Raw genomic sequence first — 21,642 nt, 5'->3', positions numbered from 1 at the left:
GGGAGAAGGTGTTAAAATACAAGAGTACAACACCAAGGACTGGCAGGAAATGGAATGGAAAAGAAAAGGTCACTATTACAATTCATATGAAACAACTGGTTGGATGAATAAGAAGAAAACCAAGAGAAGGCATTGTCACCATACCAATAGTGTGCAGATTCTGGAGAAGAGATGATAGACTTCGTCAAAAGCAGAGGAAAGATCCAGGAAGAGGAGAGAAAAGTGACAACATAAGAAGACAAAGAAAATTGAAGGCAGTGGTAACTGTTTTTGGAGAAGATCTTATTTTTATATATTTTTAAAGTGATTACTTTTTTGGATGCTAGATAATGATGTTATCACAAAAGTTTCCACCGATTTCAAATCATAGCAAAGGCCACCAGAAGCCTATCCACACACAGAGGAGTGCTTGATGCTCCCCCGCCCTTTTGTGTCTTGGAATTTGTCATTCATTTTGTGTGCTGCAATTTGTGATACATTTTATTCATCATGTTACAATGGTCTCTATTATTACCAATTCTGTATTTTCTACCAGTGTCTATATTTGGTGTTTAATTATCTGTATTATTTTGTACCCCATGTTTGTTTCTTACTATGAACCATGCCATGGAATTTGTTGGCACTTTATTAATAATAATAATAATGATTAAAAAATGATAGTAATATTGGCGAAATAAATGTTCCAATTCAGCGAAGCGCAAGAACATATGTTAACAGATCCTATGTTAAGTATAGCATCAATTCACACTTTCCACTTAAAATGGAGTGGAATGGGAGCAGTAGGGGGAGCGGAATGCACAATTCCAACAGATGCAATTTTCCTGGAGTCTGCAGACTCTGTGGGTGCTCACAGAATCAGTGCAAGGCTATAAGAACGGTCAGTGTATGTTCTCACTAGGTTGTTTTCCCTTTACGTTCTGGATTTACTCATCTCTCTTGTGTGTCTTCCGCCACCATTCTAATCCTCCCCCGCTGCTGAGCTCGAGGACAAGCTCAGAGAAGCATAGGACTCTCATTGGATTGTAAAAGACCAATGGGGATCCTCCATAGCACCAAAAAGGATTCTCATTGATTCACGTGCACCAATGAGAATGCTCTGTTGCTAGGGAGGATTGCCATTGGTCTTTTGCAATCCAGTGGGTTCCCTATGCTTCTTCCAGGGCTCTGAGCTACATACTGAGCTTGTTCCTGAGCCCAGCAGTGGTGCTAGCAGTGGTGGAGGATCCAAATGGCGGCAGTGATGGCAGCAGCGGCGAACCAGATGCTTAATGGTGGTAAATGTGAACATCTCGAACACTGTGAAGGGGCATAGTGTATCTGCTCAGGATAGGCTGTGAACCATCGCCATGTGGACCCAGCCTTAGTTCCCTACCATACCACATGAAAAGGCAGTGTTACAGACCCAGGCTGCTTTCACATGTACATACTACACAGATGGGTAAGCTCAGAGCAGGACATACCAGTCTCCATACTGTGTTCTGCACACTGTCTGCTGTGCCTAGATGCAAAGGCATGTCATTTATTTGAATGGTAACAACCTCATATTTTGTGATCCTCTGGTGATCCTGGTGTGAAAGAAGGCTAAGGTATTTCCACCAATGAAGCTATCTGAGCTGCAGTACTTCTTAATGCCAAAGGCTGGACCAATGAACACCAATGAATTCTTGCTTTAGTGACCTAATGTTTAACCGGACTGATCATCCTTGGTGATGGGTTGTCATCCATCCAGGCCATGCGGGGTCAAAAGAAGTAATCATTCATAAGACACATATATGTGCCAATGCAATCTTCATGTAACAGACCTTCCTTCCATCTAGGTTATTAAATATTCAAGTAAAATTCATAAGGCTACCCATACAAAACCAACTGTTGGCAAAAAAAGGCTTATGATACCATTAGACACTGAGGGATAAATAGCAAGTATTTATATACTTTTAAATTATATTCAGAGTACAGTAATTTTAAACCTTTTTTAAACGTCATAATGCTGTGAACAGGTCTCAAGCATAAGTTCAGTATTAGCCTGTCTACCTAAAGCCCCATACACACCCCTCACTTAAGTCTGCTGAGACTGCTAATAACGACTGCCTAAACTGATAATCAGGAGTGTGTACGGCAAACAGCGAGCCCCGACTCCCAGCCTGCAAGTGATCCACCAAGTGGATCTACTCAACCCTAGCAATGCCAATCCCCCATTGTTCGCGCCTCTACCCCACTTGCCAAGTGCGCTGCTCATTGTCTCTCCATCATCTACCTGCATTGCAACACAGCGCGTCATCAGCTTTGCAGCTGTTACGCCTGTGTCCAGCCCAGCCCAGCAATGTCACCCAAGGGGATCAGGTCCTGATCCCTGATGGGTGACATCCGTCAAAATCTTGTGATAGGCAAACAGCTGATTCAACGACAGCTGCTATTAGCGGTGGAAAGAGAACTTTATCAGACTAACCTCTCCACACATACTACCAACAGATGTGGCATGCTGAGGATAAGGACCTGATTCCCTTGGGTGACAAGGCTCGGCCAGGCTGCACACATGCGTGTCAGCTATGTAGCTGACGACGCACTATGTTGCTATGCGGGGGGTGGGGAAGGAGGGATGATGAGTGGCGCATGCGTGACATCAGGCAGTGGGCGGGGTGCAGCGCAAACAATGGGATCAGTGGGGTATCCCATTCCTAAAGAGCATTCCTATTCTATATGTTCTATATGTGGCTTTCCCATTTGACTTCAGACAAATGGAAGCAATACTGCACGTAATAAAGGCGCCAGGGTTTTTGGGTGCCGGTTGAAGCCGAAAAACAGCTCACCAAGCTATGGCAAATTTCTCGGGGGTATTAATTACTATTCCCCCATCTGAACCGCAATTTGGCTTCCAGCTAATGCTAGTGGCCGAATTAGTGGTTTTTACGTAATTTGGACTCTAGCTTTTGACAGCACGCAAATTACTCACTGAGCGCAGCTATAGGTGTAATTCAAATTACGGCCTATGGCGGCGCCCAAATCTTGGCCTCTATGCAGTGCCTTTATTACCTGTCTTGATACTGCACACCGAGTAACTATGATGTAGATAACTACAAATCACTTCTGGTCCGGCAGTCAATGCTTCAGACAAGAAATATTATGCAATGTGGGCTGGCTGCAGTTTGCAGAATCCAGACATTAGAGCTCTTGTACTCTCAGAAAGCATTACATCCCTGAGGACAACATTAAATGTAGTCAGAATGAACAAGAACACGTGTTTCTCACCTTTCAACTGTATCTTTTCCTTGGCTCGCTTTGTGCTCTCCCCAGCCACGAGTTGTTAGCATAAAGGGACTTTTGCCTTTCCAAACTGATCCAGTTTGGAATGGCTTCACGGGAACTGATGAGAGGTGAGGTGTGACCTTAGCAGAAACCTCAGCAAACGAGTTGTCTACTGGTGACAATACTGCATTTCCATCTGGTGAGGCATCTTCCCCTACAGAGGAGGACCATCTTTTCAAAGATGTCCTTCTGGTCCCGTATGGTTGTGGTCCTGTGAGCTGAGAGATCTTGAATGCAGAAGGTATGTCTGATGTTGGGGACCATGGTGCTCCAGAGCTTGGAGACAATAAGGGACTTTTTATTTCAGAGTTTGACGTTGGAACAAAAGCTTGCTTTGGCCTTGGGGGCACAATTGGCTTTGGTTTAATAGGAGGTTTCGTAGCTTTCAATTCTAATGATAGAAAGAGAAAAGAAATATAAGTAATGGTCCATAACATGAAACTATGTCATGGTTCAGTTCAAATATCAAGTGAAAATATAAATATTCAGCAAATCTAAAGCATATCATTTAACAAAAGTCAAAAAAACAATACCACATTCATATACTGTAATTGATACTAACAATTGCACAAGTACATTTTTCAGGAACTTGTAGGAACTTGTGATGAGGATGGCACTTATCCAGACACTGAAGCTCTTTATTCGGAAATACTGGAAAGGAAATACTGTGAGATCCTTATTAACCTGAGCTATGCTTATCAATATTGGCATTCCTACCACTTAATTAAAGTGGATCTCCTGAGTACTTATAGATGGTCATGCTGAAGTCAGATTATGTGCAATGGTTATCGTCTACACAGGTAAAACACAAATATGCTTCAAAGTATTACCAAGATGTTATGATATCATAGAAACCTGACCAAACAGCCAAGAGAAGGAATTTCGTATGAAGAAGAACTTCCTTAAATGAACACTGTAAAGTAAAGCGTGTCTCATGAGTCATGACTCTGTAAGTGCATGGCTTGTGACAGTAACAATAGGATTTCCATTTAAGTTGTGGAGAAGCAAGGCCAGCAGTATTTTTGTAGGGTCTAAGGAGACATGAAAGTGGACCTGAACTCTTGCACAGAAAGTAAGGAAAACAAAAAGAAATGCACCCGGTGTGAGAAAAGAGCCTGTCTAATTTCCCCTCATCTGTAAGTAATCAGAAGTGTAATTTGATCTCTCAGCACAGAAATGCGGCAGTTCTTGGCAGACACAACTAATAGGTAAACACAGAATGTGTAACCCTTTCTCTGCTTCCATGAAAGCAGGAAGTAGTAAACAATACCTTCATGAACATTAACCTACCTGGCTGTATGATTCCTTCCTGATTTTAGGGTCTAAATGTGGTACAATTTTTTCATGTGCTTTTAGTCCCTAGCCCCTGCACTTACGCACCTCCCTGGGATCCAGTGCTGCAGTTCTCCCTCCGTCCTCCAGGTGGTGCTGTAACCCTGTGGTGAGATATGCCGGCTGTTGTCAGGACAACAGACGGGGATCTCACCAAGGGCATGCAGAGCCTCCGTGGACAGGAAGAGGAATGACCTCCAGCATCTGGATCTCCCGGGAGGTGAGTCAATTTGCCTGCTGCAAAATGCTCTGCATGGACCTCCCGGCGGCTACCACGAGTGTAGCTTGGGGTTACCTCTCTGAGCTGTGGTTTTCTACCTCGAGTCTAGCTTGTGGTTACCACTAAGGAGGATAATAGAATAACCTATATAGAATTACTATTTCAAAAGCTGAAGCATATTACATAGTGCTGTGCAATAATTAATAGACATAAAAAGCACAGAGAGATAACCCTGTCATGTTAAAATCTAAGAGGTGATGAAATGGAACACAAAGGGCAAGGGAAATGGGATTTGTTACTTACTAATGAGGGGTTAAGGAAACAGGAACATGGGTAAGTTGTTTTGAAGATCTGACTTCAAAAGCAAGTGATCTGCTATGTATGCACTTTTCATAGGCTGTCCTAGGGCATACATTTATAAACCATTGCCGCTAAATTATGGCACAGGGTGATGCTGGTAATGATATCATGTTATTTAACATTTTAGCACATTTCTAAAACATTAAATAGCGTTAGTAACAAGATGTCATTACCGGCACCTAACATTGATATATCTTACCTGCACCCGGTGATCGTGTCTCCTCCACTTCCTGATTAGTTTTCAGGTGTCTTGCAGCCAGCCAATCACCATGCAGGGGCTGAAGCTGAATGGTGATTGGCTGGCTACAGGACACCTGCAAACTAACCAGGAAGTGGAGAAGATGTGATCGCTGGGAGCAATTTATGTTAGATGAAGGCAATTAGCCTACACCTGCATGTTTGAGCCATCCCTGACGGGTATTCCCCGCAGGTACTGGCTCTTGTGTTTATTACCTTGCAGGTGAGCTGGAGCCGGGAGATTGGCCGCCGTTCGCCGGCTTCTGGAAACAGCCAATGAAAGGAGAGGCCGGTATATAAAAGGGTCGGCTGCAAGGGTCCTGCAGCCGACTGAAGAACACAGCGTGCTCACTCCTCCGCACGTCGTCTTGCCGCCATGGATATTGTTGCAGCGGTGCTGAGTAGGTCGAGAGAGGAAGACGGAGAGGAATGGCTGAGGGAGCTGCTCGCTCATGCGAGCAGCGAGTCAGCAGCGGTGGCGGCGCCTTCTGCACCGCTCTTACAGGAGACGGAACCCATCCAGTTTGCCTCTCCTCCAACCCTGGCACGTGAGCGCAGCTCAAGCAGGGAAGGCGAGGAGGAGGAGGCTCGCAGGGAGTGGGCTAACGAAAGGGCTGCGTCCAGCCCAGCAGAGGCGGAGCCGGAGGAAGGAACATTTCGCCATGCTGGAAGGGGCAAGAGGCCGAGGAAGGCTAGGAGAGTGTTCTCCCCGCCCCCCCAGCGAACTTACACACCCAGAGCTAAGCCTGGGTTGCAGCGAGGGAGAAAGACTGGTGGAAGCAGGGGCCAGACCAGGACGCCCCGGGCAGTCTTCCAGCAGCAGGTCAGCGGAGCTGATGCAGGGCAGGAAGCCACTGCTGGACCCAGCCAGGTTCTACCTCAGCAGGCACAAGAAGGAATTTCTTCTGCTTCTCAGATGGGTGAGTGTAACAATGCTCAGTCTTTGTCCGTGATTTCTACCCGGTTAGATGATCTATTTAATATGGTTAATGCTCTAGCTGGCAAAGTTAAGTCACAGGGTGAGAGTCAGCAGGTGGGAGCTAATACGGCTGCAGCGTCTCCTGCAGCTGTATGGTCGACCCCAGCAGAGTCAGCAGTTTTAGGATTAGGTAGCGTTCCCCCTCTGCAGCCAGGGATTGCGGAAACGCACTATAAAGAGGCTTTGCCTTGCTCCCCCTCTCCTCTGGGTTTCCATTTGAGCCTTGCTGTAAAGGAAAGAATTTGGAAAGGCGAGTGTGTAGATATTTTGACCCTTCTGCCACATTACAAAGACTTGGGTAACAAGGAGAAGAGGGAGGGTGAGGAAGAGAGGAAACGGCCAGTTATGCGCACTTTCGCAAACTGGCTGCAAGCATTTATAATATATGCGACAGTGGTGGTGGAGAAGAAGCCTGAGCTGGCGATAGGTCTCCTCCAACACATTGATATTATACATGACGCTTACAGGCAATTTGGCGGGTATGCTTGGCTTAATTATGATGAGGCATTCCGTCAAAGAATGACTGTTCATTCCTCTCTAAAATGGGGAACAAAAGAAGTAGCCCTATGGCTGGGTTACATGTTGCCGCAACGGTCGGCAGTTACTAAAGCTACCCCTGGGTCCCCATCAACGACCTTTAAGAAAGGTATTTGCTTTGCTTATAACGAGAATCAATGCAAATTCTTGACGAATTGTCGTTATAAGCACGAGTGTAATAACTGCAGCGGTGCTCATCCGGCATTCCGCTGCTTTAGGAAGTTAGGTTCCCACAGCCAAGGCAGCAGCAGCAGCGGCAAGGAGCTTTTTCTTAAGGGCTCCGACGCCAGTGAGAGTGCTAAATATGCTGCCTTGGCTAAACAGATATCCAAGGCAGGAGAGCAGCCGCCTGCTGTATGATGGGTTCACTAGCGGTTTTGAAATTCCCCCGTTTAATGGGCAGGGCTGCACGGTGGTTCCGAACCTCAAATCAGTGGAGCAGTTCCCTAATGTTGCCTTTAAGAAGATTTGTAAGGAAGTAGCAGCGGGGAGGGTAGCAGGCCCATTTGATACGCCTCCTTTCATTGATTTCAGAATTTCTCCGTTAGGTGTAGTACCTAAAAAAACACCGAATGAATTTCGTTTAATCCACCATTTGTCCTTACCGAAGGATGATTCACTTAATGATTGCATTAATAAGGAGCTAATATCGGTCTCCTACATAACGTTTGATCAGACATTGCGAGTTATTAGAGATTTTGGTAGATCGGCCCTTATGGCTAAAACAGATATTCAGTCCGCGTTTAGGCTGTTGCCCATTCGGCCTGATGGTTTCAGTTCTTTAGGTTTTCGTTTTGCAGGAAAATATTATTTCGATAAATGCCTGCCAATGGGCTGTGCTCTTTCAGGTTTTTATTTTGAATCATTTTCTACTTTCCTGGAGTGGGCTGTTAAGCAGCAGATTGAACAGGGTGCATTAGTGCATTACTTGGACGATTTTTTATTGATTGGTCCAAGTGGTTCTCAGGTATGCCAGCAGGTGTTAGACACCTTCCAGGCCACAATGGCAGAGTTTGGGGTGCCTTTAGCCCCTGATAAGACGGTTTATCCTACCCCTGAGCTAGATTTCTTAGGCATAACAATCGATACAGTTAACATAAAGTTCAGGCTGCCTGAGGAAAAAATTGTACACTTGAAGTGCCTTATTCACACGTTGCTTTCTCAAGAAAAAGCTACGGTGAAACAGATCCAATCACTTCTGGGACATCTGGCGTTCGCATCCAGAATTATGCCAGTTGGGAGGGTTTTTTCTAGGAGGCTGGCGCTAGCGATAGCAGGTTTTAAATCTGCGAGGCAGCATGTCCGATTGGTTAAGGACATTAAGGAGGATCTGGCCGTATGGTATGATTTCTTAGCAATATTTAATGGCAGGTCTCTATGGCAGCAGGAATTCGTGCTCGATACTGATATGTGTTTCTGCACGGATGCAGCTGGCTCCATAGGCTATGGTGCTTTTTGGATGGGACATTGGTCTGCGGGATTGTGGCCTATTAGCTGGCATGCATCAGGTCTGGTAAAGAATATTTTACTGCTGGAATTGTTCCCAGTTGTGGTTTCTTTAGCTACATGGGGTAAACAATTTGAGAACAAAAGAATCATGGTGCAAACTGACAATAAAGGTGTTTTGTATGCGGTAAATTGTTTGTCAGCAAGATCTCGGCAGGTGGTCAGCCTGCTGAGGCACTTGGTGTTCCTCTGCCTTAAGCATAACATTTGGCTTAAAGCATCTTATTTGCCCGGGAAAGTAAATTATATTGCTGACGCCCTATCTCGCCAACAGTGGGAGTCGTTCAGGCTGGCGGTCCCGGGAGCGGATACAGTTGGAATCCCTTGTCCCGAGCATCTGTGGAGATTGATTTCAGCAGAGTCCAGGAGGTTGTAAAAAAATCAGTGGCTCCTACCACCTGGAGCAGCTATTCAGCAGCATGGAGTATGTGGTGTGTCTTTACCAGTGAGGTTAACCACTTGAGGACCGCCCCCAGCCGATGGGCGGCGGCAAAGACCGTGCCCAAACGACCGCAATACGCCCATCGGCGGGGGCGGCATCAGCGGTGGCTGTGCGGCGATCGCGTCATCAATGACGCGATCGCCGCCGGCAATAGGCTCCGCCCACTCTGCACGGAAACCCGCCGGCCAATTAGCAGCGCCGGCGGGTTTCAAATGCGGCGATCCGGCCAATCAGAGGAGTATAATACACTTTGTTATTGTAACAAAGTGTATTATACTGGCTGCCTCCTCCGCTGATGGTCACTCGTCGTGCGACCATCAGAGAGGACGGCAGCCTTGCAGCTAAGTGCACACAAACACTCTTTGCCCCACACAGACCACCCGATCGCCCACCCCAGCCCTCAGAACCCCCCCTGACCACCCCAGCACACCAGCATCTGCACCCCACCACCCACCTAAAAACCCATCAATCACTCCCTGTCACTATCTAGGGACGCTATCCCCTAGGTTAGGTCCCTAACTGCCTCCTAGGGTCCCCTGATCACCCCCCCTACCCTCAGATCCCCCCCAGACCCTCTCCCAGACCACCCCCCTGTATGCTGTATACAGCTATATAGCTGTCTTACCCACTGATCACCTGTCTATCACCCATCTATCACCTGTCTATCACCCCTTGTCACCACCACCCATCAGCGCAGACCCTAAACTGTCCCTTGGGGGCACCTGATCACCCACCCAGACCCTCAGATTGCCCTCAGACCCCCCCCCCCCTCCTGATAACCTCCCCAGTGCATTGTTTACATCTATTCTCCCCTGTAATCCCTCACTGATCTCCTATCGTCACCCCCTGTGTCTGCCACCCACCAGATCAGGACCCAGTCTGCCCCGTGCGGGCACCTAATCAACCCCCCACACCCTTAGATCGCCCTCAGCCCCCCCCCCCCCCCAATCACCTTCCCAGTGCATTGTATTTGATTGTGCTGCAATTGTATTTGATTGTGCTGACATTCAATTTCATTGTGCTGACATTCAATTTTATTGTGCTGTAATTGTATTTGATTGTCCCGTGATTTTTTTTGATTGTCCCGTGATTGCCCTTTGATTGGCCTGTGATCGTCTTTGATTGTCCCGTGATCGGCTTTGATTGTCCCGTGATCGGCTTTGATTGTCCCGTGATCGGCTTTGATTGCCCTGTGATTGGCCTGTGATCGGCTTTGATTGTGTCGTGATTGGTTTGATTGCCCTGTGATTGGCCTGTGATTGGCCTGTGATTTGCTTTGATTGGCCTGTGATCGGCTTTGATTGTGTCGTGATTGGTTTGATTGCCCTGTGATTGACTTTGATTGTCCCGGGAATTGAGTGCCCTGTGATTGGCCTGCGATTGCCCTGTGATTGCCTTTGATTGTCCTGTGATTGTTTCTGATTGCCTCCGATTCCCCACTCGCCACCACCCCCCTGTCACTATCCAAGTGATCTAAAAACAGTGAAAACTGTCACTTTTTTAAGCCCCTTTGTAAGTGTCAGTTAGTGCTCAGCCCACTGCACCACAGTCACTAATTAGCGTCATCACTGTCGCTAATCAACATTGGTACTATATAGTATCTGTAAGTGATCATTACTGATCGCAGTCAGATCTATTAGGGTCACTAGGATCCACAAAAAAAAACGCAGTGTTTGCCCGATCAGGCCTGATCGTTCGCCTGCACTTGCGTTCAGCCCGCCCCACCGCAGTGACAGAATTTTTTTTCTGATCACTGCAAAAAACACTGTACAATAGCTGTGGCACTGTAAACCTCAGTTTTGATTTATTTTTTTTATCAAAACTCAGTGAGCACAGCTTTCTACCTCTCAAATACTCCCTTTTGCTAGGTAGGTGCTCTTTTTTCTGCGTAGTCTCAGAGGAATACCCCCTAAATTTAGCAGCCCACCATGGCAAGAAAGGGGTATTCCGATGATGAGGTTCTCAGGTACATGGCCCAGTCGGATGAGGACGATTGGGACGCCTCATTCGACGAATCTTCCGGGTCAGAGTTTGAACCTGAATTGAGCAGTGGCTCACTGACCGATAGTGATGACGAGGTTGAGGTCCCGGCTAAAGCCAGGCGTACCACACCCCATGTTGTTGGACTGCAGGTGGCGCAGGATCAGCCTCAAGGGCAGCAGAGTGGTGTTCGTGCTGGTCTGAGATTTCATGGTGGGGCAGGCACCAGCAGCACAACATCTCCTGGACCTAGCACCAGTACTTCCGTAGACCCTGGTGAAGTGGCGAGCACCAGCATGGAAGTTGAAACTGGTTCGGTGGCACGTGCAGTAAGATCCCAGTCGCAGCCACCAAGAAGACGGGCCCGTACTACCCCTAATTTACCAGAGGTGCTGGCAAACCCAAATTGGCAATCCCCTGATTCCGCCGCACCCGTACTTCCCCCTTTCACCGCCCAGTCTGGAGTCCAGGTGGAGACAGATAATCTAGGATCGGCCCTAGACTTTTTCTATCTGTTCTTCACCCAGGATCTCTTGGACTTAATTGTGGCAGAGACCAACCGTAAGGCCACACAATATATAACCGCCAATCCGGAAAAGTACCTTGCCCAGCCTTTTCGGTGGAAACCAGTCCAAGTTTCCGAAATGAAAATTTTTTTGGGCCTTCTCCTTCACACGGGACTAGTAAAGCAGAATGTGTTGCGGTCTTATTGGTCTACGGACCCAGCACATCATGTTCCCCTGTACTCTGCTGCCATGTCCAGGACACGATTTGAGAACATCCTGCTCTTCCTGCACTTCAATGACAACGAAACCTGTCATCGAAGTGACCACCCTGCTTTTGACCGGCTCCACAAAATTCGACCCCTCATAGACCACCTGTCATCCAGATTTGCAGATGCTTATACCCCTGACCAGGACATCTGCGTAGACGAGTCCCTCATACGCTTTACCGGGCGCCTTCGCATCAAACAGTACATCCCAAACAAGCGCGCCCGGTATGGGGTGAAACTGTATAAGCTCTGTGAAAGGGCCACAGGCTATACATCTTATTTTAGGGTCTATGAGGGAAAAGACTCAAAATTGGAGCCGGTCGGATGCCCTGACTACCTGGGGAGCAGTGGAAAGGTTGTGTGGGACTTGGTGTCACCCATGTTCCAGAAGGGGTACCATCTTTTTGTGGACAATTATTACACAAGTGTGGCCCTCTTTCAGCACTTAAAAATAGAAAAAATCCGATGCTGTGGCACCGTGCGGCCTAGTCGCCGGGGCTTCCCCCAACGGCTCATTACCACCAGACTTCAACGGGGGCAGAGGGCCGCCTTGTGTGCTGACGACCTGCTCGCGGTGAAATGGAAGGACAAGAGGGAGGTTTACTTCCTGTCCACCATTCACGCAGACACGACAGTTGAAATTCAACGGCGAACTAAGGTCATTGAAAAACCCCTTGTCGTCCACGAGTATAATACTAACATGGGAGGGGTGGACTTCAATGACCAGAGGTTAGCGCCCTATTTAGTTGCCCGAAAAACAAGACGCTGGTATAAAAAAGTGTCTTTTTACCTCATTCAATTGGCAATTTACAACAGCTTTGTTCTCTACAGTAAGGCTGGGAGAACTGGCTCGTTTATTCAATTTAATAAACAGATCGTGATGGAACTCCTGTATCCAGGAGGTGCCGTGGCCCAACCCCAAGATGCAACTAGCCGGCTGCATGGAAGGCATTACGCCTATCCAATTCCGACTACCCCAGGTCAACGAATCCGAAGAAAACGCTGTCGTGTCTGCAGCAGGGCTGGAATAAGGCGTGACACCACTGTTTATTTTCCCACCTGTCCTGACCAGCCTGGCCTATGCCTAGGGGAGTGTTTTGAGAGGTACCACGAGCAGGTACACTATTAGAGAGTAGGGAACTCCACACACAGCGGTAGGCACACAAGGGTCTCTCAGTGCTATTTCACACTGCTGCGATGCGTTAGGGCAAAATGCCTAGCAAAAGTCACACTTTGCGGTCCCCCCCTACGCCGGAAGTGCTTGACTTAACGCTAGTGCAGGCCTACGTTACTGCGTGGCTTCTGTGGCAATATCGATCGGCGCGGAAGTCATGTTAGTCTATGGCGACGCAGTTCATTACTAGGCCGAATGCTACTCTTGTGGTATTGCCTGAAGGTCTGTTTTGGACGATACGGTGCGGCGGGCTCGACCCACCGGATATGTCAATATGCAGTGTGAAACCAAACATCGGGTTTCCAGAGACCCTAATACACAGGGCTGCCAGAAACCTCTCCTTTCACTTGGGACAAATTGCGTAATGTATTTCGCCACAACTCTGTGCAATTTGCACTTCGCACATTGTTCCATGGGGGAGGAGAGGTTTGTCCTCGGGAGGTAAGTTAAAAAAAAACAAAAAACAGGTAAGCAAAGAAGTTAATGTTTGGTTTGCAATGTTAAGTTTTTTATTAAAAAAGTTCAAAGGTTATTAATGTTAATGAAGTAATTGCTTTGCTGCTTGCTTGTTTTTTGGGGTTTTTTTTCTCTTTTTCCATCCAATAACCTTCCAGGTGGACCGAGCGAATGACTAACCAGCTGCAGCACTGATGGTGCATCCTGACAGAACATTGCGCGTCTGTCAGCTTACACACAAGTCGGTGCATGCAGCGCTGCAGGACGAGATTTCTCCTCCGCAGTCAAAAAGATACGTTTGCCGAGGCATATGGGCCGAGGAGTGGTGTTGGGGATTCATATGCTTTGGCAAACACTTTGTATCAAAAAAGAACTCTGGCAATGATTTGTTCATCCACATCGATCGGTGTGAATGGATAAATCAGGTTTGCCAGGGCATACGAGCTGGTGGGTTTGGATTTTTGGGGCGGCAGCTCCTATGTCCTGGCAGACGCCTTCCCCTCCTTTTTGTATTGTTTTGTCTTTTTTTCTTCTCTCTTTTTTTCTATCCAGACCGACCAATCAGCTGCAGCACTGATGGTGCATCCTGACAGAACATTGCGCGTCTGTCAGCTTACACACAAGTCGGTGCATGCAGCGCTGCAGGACGAGATTTCTCCTCCGCAGTCAAAAAGATACGTTTGCCGAGGCATATGGGCCGAGGAGTGGTGTTGGGGATTCATATGCTTTGGCAAACACTTTGTATCAAAAAAGAACTCTGGCAATGATTTGTTCATCCACATCGATCAGTGTGAATGGATAAATCAGGTTTGCCAGGGCATACGAGCTGGTGGGTTTGGATTTTTGGGGCGGCAGCTCCTATGTCCTGGCAGACGCCTTCCTCCTCTTTTTTTTTTTTTCAAAATTTTTTGGCAGATATTTTTTCATCCACATTGATTGATTGTTTGACGTTCATTTTTCCTTTCAGCCCACAGTGCATTACCCTTATGCCCAATATAAGGAGTATAGCAGAAACTCCTAATACTGGCCATACATGTAATGATTGCAGAGACCCTAAAATGCCAGGACAGACCCCACGAATGATGCCATTTTGGAAAGAGGACACCCCAAAGTATTCCGTGAGGTGCATGGTGAGTTCATAGAATGTTTTATTTTTTGTCACAAGTTAGCAGAAATTGTGGTTTTGTGTTTTTTTGTTTTTTTTTTTTCACAAAATGTCATTTTCCGCTAACTTGTGACAAAAAATAAAATTTTCTATGAACTCACCATGGCCCTCATGGAATACCTTAGCGTGTATTCTTTCCAAAATGGGGTCATTTGTGGGGTTTGTTAACTGTCCTGGCAAGTGGGCGGGGTGCTAAATTTTGAGCACCCCTGTAAAGCCTAAAGGTACTCATTGGACTCTGGGCCCCTTAGCGCAGTTAGGGTGCAAAAAAGTGCCACACATGTGGTATCGCCGTACTCGGGAGAAGTAGTACAATGTGTTTTGGGGTGTATTTTTACACATACCCATGCTGGGTGGGAGAAATACCTCTGTAAATGACAATCTTTTTTGATTTTTTTACACACAATTGTCCATTTACAGAGTTATTTCTCCCACCCAGCATGGGTATGTGTAAAAATACACCCCAAAACACATTGTACTACTTCTCCCGAGTACGGCGATACCACATGTGTGGCACTTTTTTGCACCCTAACTGCGCTAAAGGGCCCAAAGTCCAATGAGTATCTTTAGGATTTCACAGGTCATTTTGCGGAATTTGATTTCCAGACTACTCCTCACGGTTTAGGGCCCCTAAAATGCCAGGGCAGTATAGGAACCCCACAAATGACCCCATTTTAGAAAGAAGACACCCCAAGGTATTCCGTTAGGAGTATGGTAAGTTCATAGAAGATTTTATTTTTTGTCAAAAGTTAGCGGAAAATTGATTTTTATTGTTTTTTTCACAAAGTGTCATTTTCCACTAACTTGTGACAAAAAATAAAATCTTCTATGAACTCACCATACTCCTAACGGAATACCTTGGGGTGTCTTCTTTCTAAAATGGGGTCATTTGTGGGGTTCCTATACTGCCCTGGCATTTTAGGGGCCCTAAACCGTGAGGAGTAGTCTGGAAATCAAATTCCGCAAAATGACCTGTGAAATCCTAAAGATACTCATTGGACTTTGGGCCCTTTAGCGCAGTTAGGGTGCAAAAAAGTGCCACACATGTGGTATTGCCGTACTCGGGAGAAGTAGTATAATGTGTTTTGGGGTGTATTTTTACACATACCCATGCTGGGTGGGAGAATTATCTCTGTAAATGACAATCTTTTGATTTTTTTACACACAATTGTCCATTTACAGAGTTATTTCTCCCACCCAGCATGGGTATGTGTAAAAATACACCCAAAAACACATTGTACTACTTCTCCCGAGTACGGCGATACCACATGTGTGGCACTTTTTTGCACCCTAACTGCGCTAAAGGGCCCAAAGTCCAATGAGTATCTTTAGGATTTCACAGGTCATTTTGCGGAATTTGATTTCCAGACTACTCCTCACGGTTTAGGGCCCCTAAAATGCCAGGGCAGTATAGGAACCCCACAAATGACCCCATTTTAGAAAGAAGACACCCCAAGGTATTCCATAAGGAGTATGGTAAGTTCATAGAAGATTTTATTTTTTGTCAAAAGTTAGCGGAAAATTGATTTTTATTGTTTTTTTCACAAAGTGTCATTTTCCACTAACTTGTGACAAAAAATAAAATCTTCTATGAACTCACCATACTCCTAACGGAATACCTTGGGGTGTCTTCTTTCTAAAATGGGGTCATTTGTGGGGTTCCTATACTGCCCTGGCATTTTAGGGGCCCTAAACCGTGAGGAGTAGTCTGGAAATCAAATTCCGCAAAATGACCTGTGAAATCCTAAAGATACTTATTGGACTTTGGGCCCTTTAGCGCAGTTAGGGTGCAAAAAAGTGCCACACATGTGGTATTGCCGTACTCGGGAGAAGTAGTATAATGTGTTTTGGGGTGTATTTTTACACATACCCATGCTGGGTGGGAGAAATATCTCTGTAAATGACAATCTTTTGATTTTTTTACACACAATTGTCCATTTACAGAGTTATTTCTCCCACCCAGCATGGGTAGGTGTAAAAATACACCCCAAAACACATTGTACTACTTCTCCCGAGTACGGCGATACCACATGTGTGGCACTTTTTTGCACCCTAACTGCGCTAAAGGGCCCAAAGTCCAATGAGTATCTTTAGGATTTCACAGGTCATTTTGCGGAATTTGATTTCCAGACTACTCCTCACGGTTTAGGGCCCCTAAAATGCCAGGGCAGTATAGGAACCCCACTAATGACCCCATTTTAGAAAGAAGACACCCCAAGGTATTCCGTTAGGAGTATGGTAAGTTCATAGAAGATTTTATTTTTTGTCAAAAGTTAGCGGAAAATTGATTTTTATTGTTTTTTTCACAAAGTGTCATTTTCCACTAACTTGTGACAAAAAATAAAATCTTCTATGAACTCACCATACTCCTAACGGAATACCTTGGGGTGTCTTCCTTCTAAAATGGGGTCATTTGTGGGGTTCCTATACTGCCCTGGCATTTTAGGGGCCCTAAACCGTGAGGAGTAGTCTGGAAATCAAATTCCGCAAAATGACCTGTGAAATCCTAAAGATACTCATTGGACTTTGGGCCCTTTAGCGCAGTTAGGGTGCAAAAAAGTGCCACACATGTGGTATTGCCGTACTCGGGAGAAGTAGTATAATGTGTTTTGGGGTGTATTTTTACACATACCCATGCTGGGTGGGAGAAATATCTCTGTAAATGACAATCTTTTGATTTTTTTACACACAATTGTCCATTTACAGAGTTATTTCTCCCACCCAGCATGGGTATGTGTAAAAATACACCCCAAAACACATTGTACTACTTCTCCCGAGTACGGCGATACCACATGTGTGGCACTTTTTTGCACCCTAACTGCGCTAAAGGGCCCAAAGTCCAATGAGTATCTTTAGGATTTCACAGGTCATTTTGCGGAATTTGATTTCCAGACTACTCCTCACGGTTTAGGGCCCCTAAAATGCCAGGGCAGTATAGGAACCCCACTAATGACCCCATTTTTGAAAGAAGACACCCCAAGGTATTCCGTTAGGAGTATGGTAAGTTCATAGAAGATTTTATTTTTTGTCAAAAGTTAGCGGAAAATTGATTTTTATTGTTTTTTTCACAAAGTGTCATTTTCCACTAACTTGTGACAAAAAATAAAATCTTCTATGAACTCACCATACTCCTAACGGAATACCTTGGGGTGTCTTCTTTCTAAAATGGGGTCATTTGTGGGGTTCCTATACTGCCCTGGCATTTTAGGGGCCCTAAACCGTGAGGAGTAGTCTGGAAATCAAATTCCGCAAAATGACCTGTGAAATCCTAAAGATACTCATTGGACTTTGGGCCCTTTAGCGCAGTTAGGGTGCAAAAAAGTGCCACACATGTGGTATCGCCATACTCAGGAGAAGTAGTATAATGTGTTTTGGGGTGTATTTTTACACATACCCATGCTGAGTGGGAGAAAGATCTCTGTAAATGGACAATTGTGTGTAAAAAAAATTAACAAATTGTCATTTACAGAGATATTTCTCCCACCCAGCATGGGTATGTGTAAAAATACACCCCAAAACACATTATACTACTTCTCCTGAGTACGGCAATACCACATGTGTGGCACTTTTTTGCAGCCTAACTGCGCTAAGGGGCCCAAAGTCCAATGAGCACCTTTAAGCTTTACAGGGGTGCTTACAATTTAGCACCCCCCAAAATGTCAGGACAGTAAACACACCCCACAAATGACCCCATTTTGGAAAGTAGACCCTTCAAGGTATTCAGAGAGGGGCATGGTGAGTCCGTGGTAGATTTCATTTTTTTTTGTTGCAAGTTAGAAGAAATGGAAACTTTTTTTTTTTTTTTTTTTGTCACAAAGTGTCATTTTCCGCTTACTTGTGACAAAAAATAATATCTTCTATGAACTCACTATGCCTCTCAGTGAATACTTTGGGATGTCTTCTTTCCAAAATGGGGTCATTTGGGGGGTATTTATACTATCCTGGAATTCTAGCCCCTCATGAAACCTGACAGGTGCGCAGAAAAGTCAGAGATGCTTGAAAATGGGAAAATTCACTTTTTGCACCATAGTTTGTAAACGCTATAACTTTTACCCAAACCAATAAATATACACTGAATGGGTTTTTTTTTATCAAAGACATGTTTGTCCACATTTTTCGCGCTGCATGTATACAGAAATTTTACTTTATTTGAAAAATGTCAGCACAGAAAGTTAAAAAAATCATTTTTTTGCCAAAATTCATGTCTTTTTTGATGAATATAATAAAAAGTAAAACTCGCAGGAGCAATCAAATAGCATCAAAAGAAAGCTGTATTAGTGACAAGAAAAGGAGGTAAAATTCATTTAGGTGGTAGGTTGTATGACCGAGCATTAAACCGTGAAAGCTGCAGTGGTCTGAATGGAGAAAAAGGCTCTGGTCCTTAAGGGGCGAAAAGACTGTGGTCCTGAAGTGGTTAATGTTTCACCGGTCGCATGTGGTCCGGATCTGTTTCTAGCTTTCATATGTGCTGAATTGGATGACGGTTCGTCTTACAATAGAATTTTGAGATTGCTAGCTGGCATTTCCTTTTTTAGGCGCTTGGCGCAATCAACCGTGCATAAAGATTTTGCGGTTGTCTCTCAGTTTTTGAAGGGTCTGGGCAGGAATTTAAGCAGGACCCCGGATTCGCGTAGGCCAGTGTCGTTTAAAATGTTAGGGGATTTGTTTGCAGTTTTGAGTATTGTCTGTTTGGATGCGTATGAATGTACTTTATTTAAAGCAGCATTTGCGCTGGCGTTTTTTGGTGCATTGCGCATTTCCGAAATTGTCGCAGCAAACAAGCATTGTAATTCCAATCTGCTGTCTGATCATGTTATGTTATCAGGAGATAGTTTGCTCATGTTTATCTGTAGATCCAAAACTGATCAATCAGGTAGAGGGGCTTGGCTCCGCCTTGGCATGTTAAGTGGCTCTGCTTGCTGCCCATATCGGGCTGTGCAGAGCTATTTGAGAGTCAAGCCGGTGTCTATGTCTTTCCTAGTGCACAGTAATGGCACTCCAGTCTCATCATTTCAGTTCCGGGCGATTTTTAAAAAATGCCTGGGGGTACTGGGTTTGCAAGATTTTCATTTTACTGCCCACTCTTTCAGGATCGGTGCCGCTACAGAAGCGGCAAGATTGGGGCTACCAGATTCAGACATTCAAAGGATTGGTAGGTGGGAGTCTAAGAGATTTAAACTGTATGTCAGGCCTAATCTGTGTGTTAATTAACTGTCAGGTCCTAAGGTCGTAATTTGGGTGGTTGGCCACTCGTATGTTTATTGGGCAAGGAGGAGAGCCCGCTTCCGTCCCTATTCGGAGAATCTGTTCCTTGATCCGGCTAAATACAAAGTCTTGTGGCAAGGTACACGAGGTCTCCGCTGGGATGGCCTTTATGATTTGATTATTGCAAAACGTAAATTATGGCCGACACCGGACTTCCTTATTCTACATGCGGGAGGTAATGATGTGGGAAAAAGAAATACAATTGAACTAATGAATGAGATGAAACACGATGTGCAGCAGCTTGCCCTGCAGTTGCCTCACACCACTTTAATTTTTTCCGAGGTGATCCCCAGGTTTGTTTGGTCAAAGCATCATATGAAGTTTGTGAACAAAATTCGCAAAAGACTTAATAGATTTATGCATAAAGTTATGATGGAGGTTGGTGGTTTATCTCTCCGTCACGTGGAGCTGGAGGATTCGGTGCCAGGCCTTTATCGGCCGAATGGCGTTCATTTATCAGATATTGGAGTGGATGTGTTCAATGCAAATTTACATTCAATAATTGAGAAGGCCGCGGTGGTGGGGGACAAGTTCGGCTAAGCCGCTCTGGTCGTCTGGGTAATGTCACCCTGCGGGCGGACATTTGCTGTTAAAGTTGTGGTTGCAAATATTTGTTATGTTTATCAAATAAAGAATTTAATTTGGTCTTTTAAATAGTAATTATTGGTTACCCCAAAATAAATGGCCGCTGCCTTTTCGCCAATTGTTCTCTGTGTGTTCTTTATAGGTAAGATTTATATAAGGTAATGCTGTTAAATAAATGGGATGTGCGATAACATGTTAGATGCAGGCAATTAGCCTGCACCTGCATGTTTGAGCCATCCCTGACGGGTATTCCCCGCAGGTACTGGCTCTTGTGTTTATTACCTTGCAGGTGAGCTGGAGCCGGGAGATTGGCCGCCGTTCGCGGGCTTCTGGAAACAGCCAATGAAAGGAGAGGCCGGTATATAAAAGGGTCGGCTGCAAGAGTCCTGCAGCCGACTGAAGAACACAGCGTGCTCACCCCCCCCTCCCCCCCCCCAATATAGTGCGGTTCGTGTCTCGTCGTGGCTATTTGGGGTACCTTATGGGTAATGTCACCCTGCGGGCGGACATTTGCTGTTAAAGTTGTGGTTGCAAATATTTGTTATGTTTATCAAATAAAGAATTTAATTTGGTCTTTTAAATATTAATTATTGGTTACCCCAAAATAAATGGCCGCGGCCTTTTCGCCAATTGTTCTCTGTGTGTTCTTTATAGGTAAGATTTATATAAGGTAATGCTGTTAAATAAATGGGATGTGCGATAACATGTACAATAAAGCTCCTTCCTACTCTTACACTGAACCTTCCCTCTACCTATGACTAACCTTAAGATCCCCCTGGTGCCTAACCCTAAGACCACACCTGGTGCCTGACCTAACCAATCCTACTGGTGCCAAACCCTGAACCACTCCAACCCCCTGCTTAACCATAGCCAACCTCCCCCCTGTTGCCTAACCCTAAGACCACGTCACCCCAGCTGCCTAACTTTAACCAACTCCCCCACCACTCCATTAGTGTCTAAAATCAGTACCGTAATTTCTAAGTATATGATATTTATTTTAAAGGTCAACTGAAGCAAGAGGGATATGGAGGCTGCCATAATTATCTCCTATTAAGCAATGCCAGTTGCCTGGTTGCTGAACCTCTGTCTGTAATACTTTTAATAATATACACTGAACAAGCATGCAGCAGATCAGGTGTTTCTGACATTGTCAGATCTGACAAGATTAGCTGGATGCTTGTTCCAGGTGGGTGAATCAAACACTACTGCAGTGAAATAGAGCAGCAAGGCTACCAGTCAACCAGTACTATTTAAAAATAAATAAATATAGCCACCTCCATATTCTTCTCACTTCAGTTGTCCTTTAAGTAACTCATTAGTATTGCACAT

General features: G+C 45.4%; 1 protein-coding gene across 3 annotated transcripts in view; it reads right to left on the bottom strand.

Moving 5' to 3' along the window:
• TNKS1BP1 (tankyrase 1 binding protein 1) overlaps positions 1-21,642 on the bottom strand; it is a 169,419-nt gene that overhangs the window by 94,373 nt on the left and 53,404 nt on the right. For all 3 annotated transcript variants that reach the window (XM_068255583.1, XM_068255585.1, XM_068255584.1), the window contains exon 3: positions 3,247-3,694. In XM_068255583.1, the coding sequence (XP_068111684.1) occupies positions 3,247-3,694 (448 nt within the window). The remainder of the gene's footprint in view (positions 1-3,246; positions 3,695-21,642) is intronic.

This window comes from Hyperolius riggenbachi, chromosome 10, assembly GCF_040937935.1.
Source record: "Hyperolius riggenbachi isolate aHypRig1 chromosome 10, aHypRig1.pri, whole genome shotgun sequence".
Lineage (NCBI taxonomy): Eukaryota > Metazoa > Chordata > Amphibia > Anura > Hyperoliidae > Hyperolius > Hyperolius riggenbachi.
This window is presented reverse-complemented; position numbering and strand designations above follow the sequence as displayed.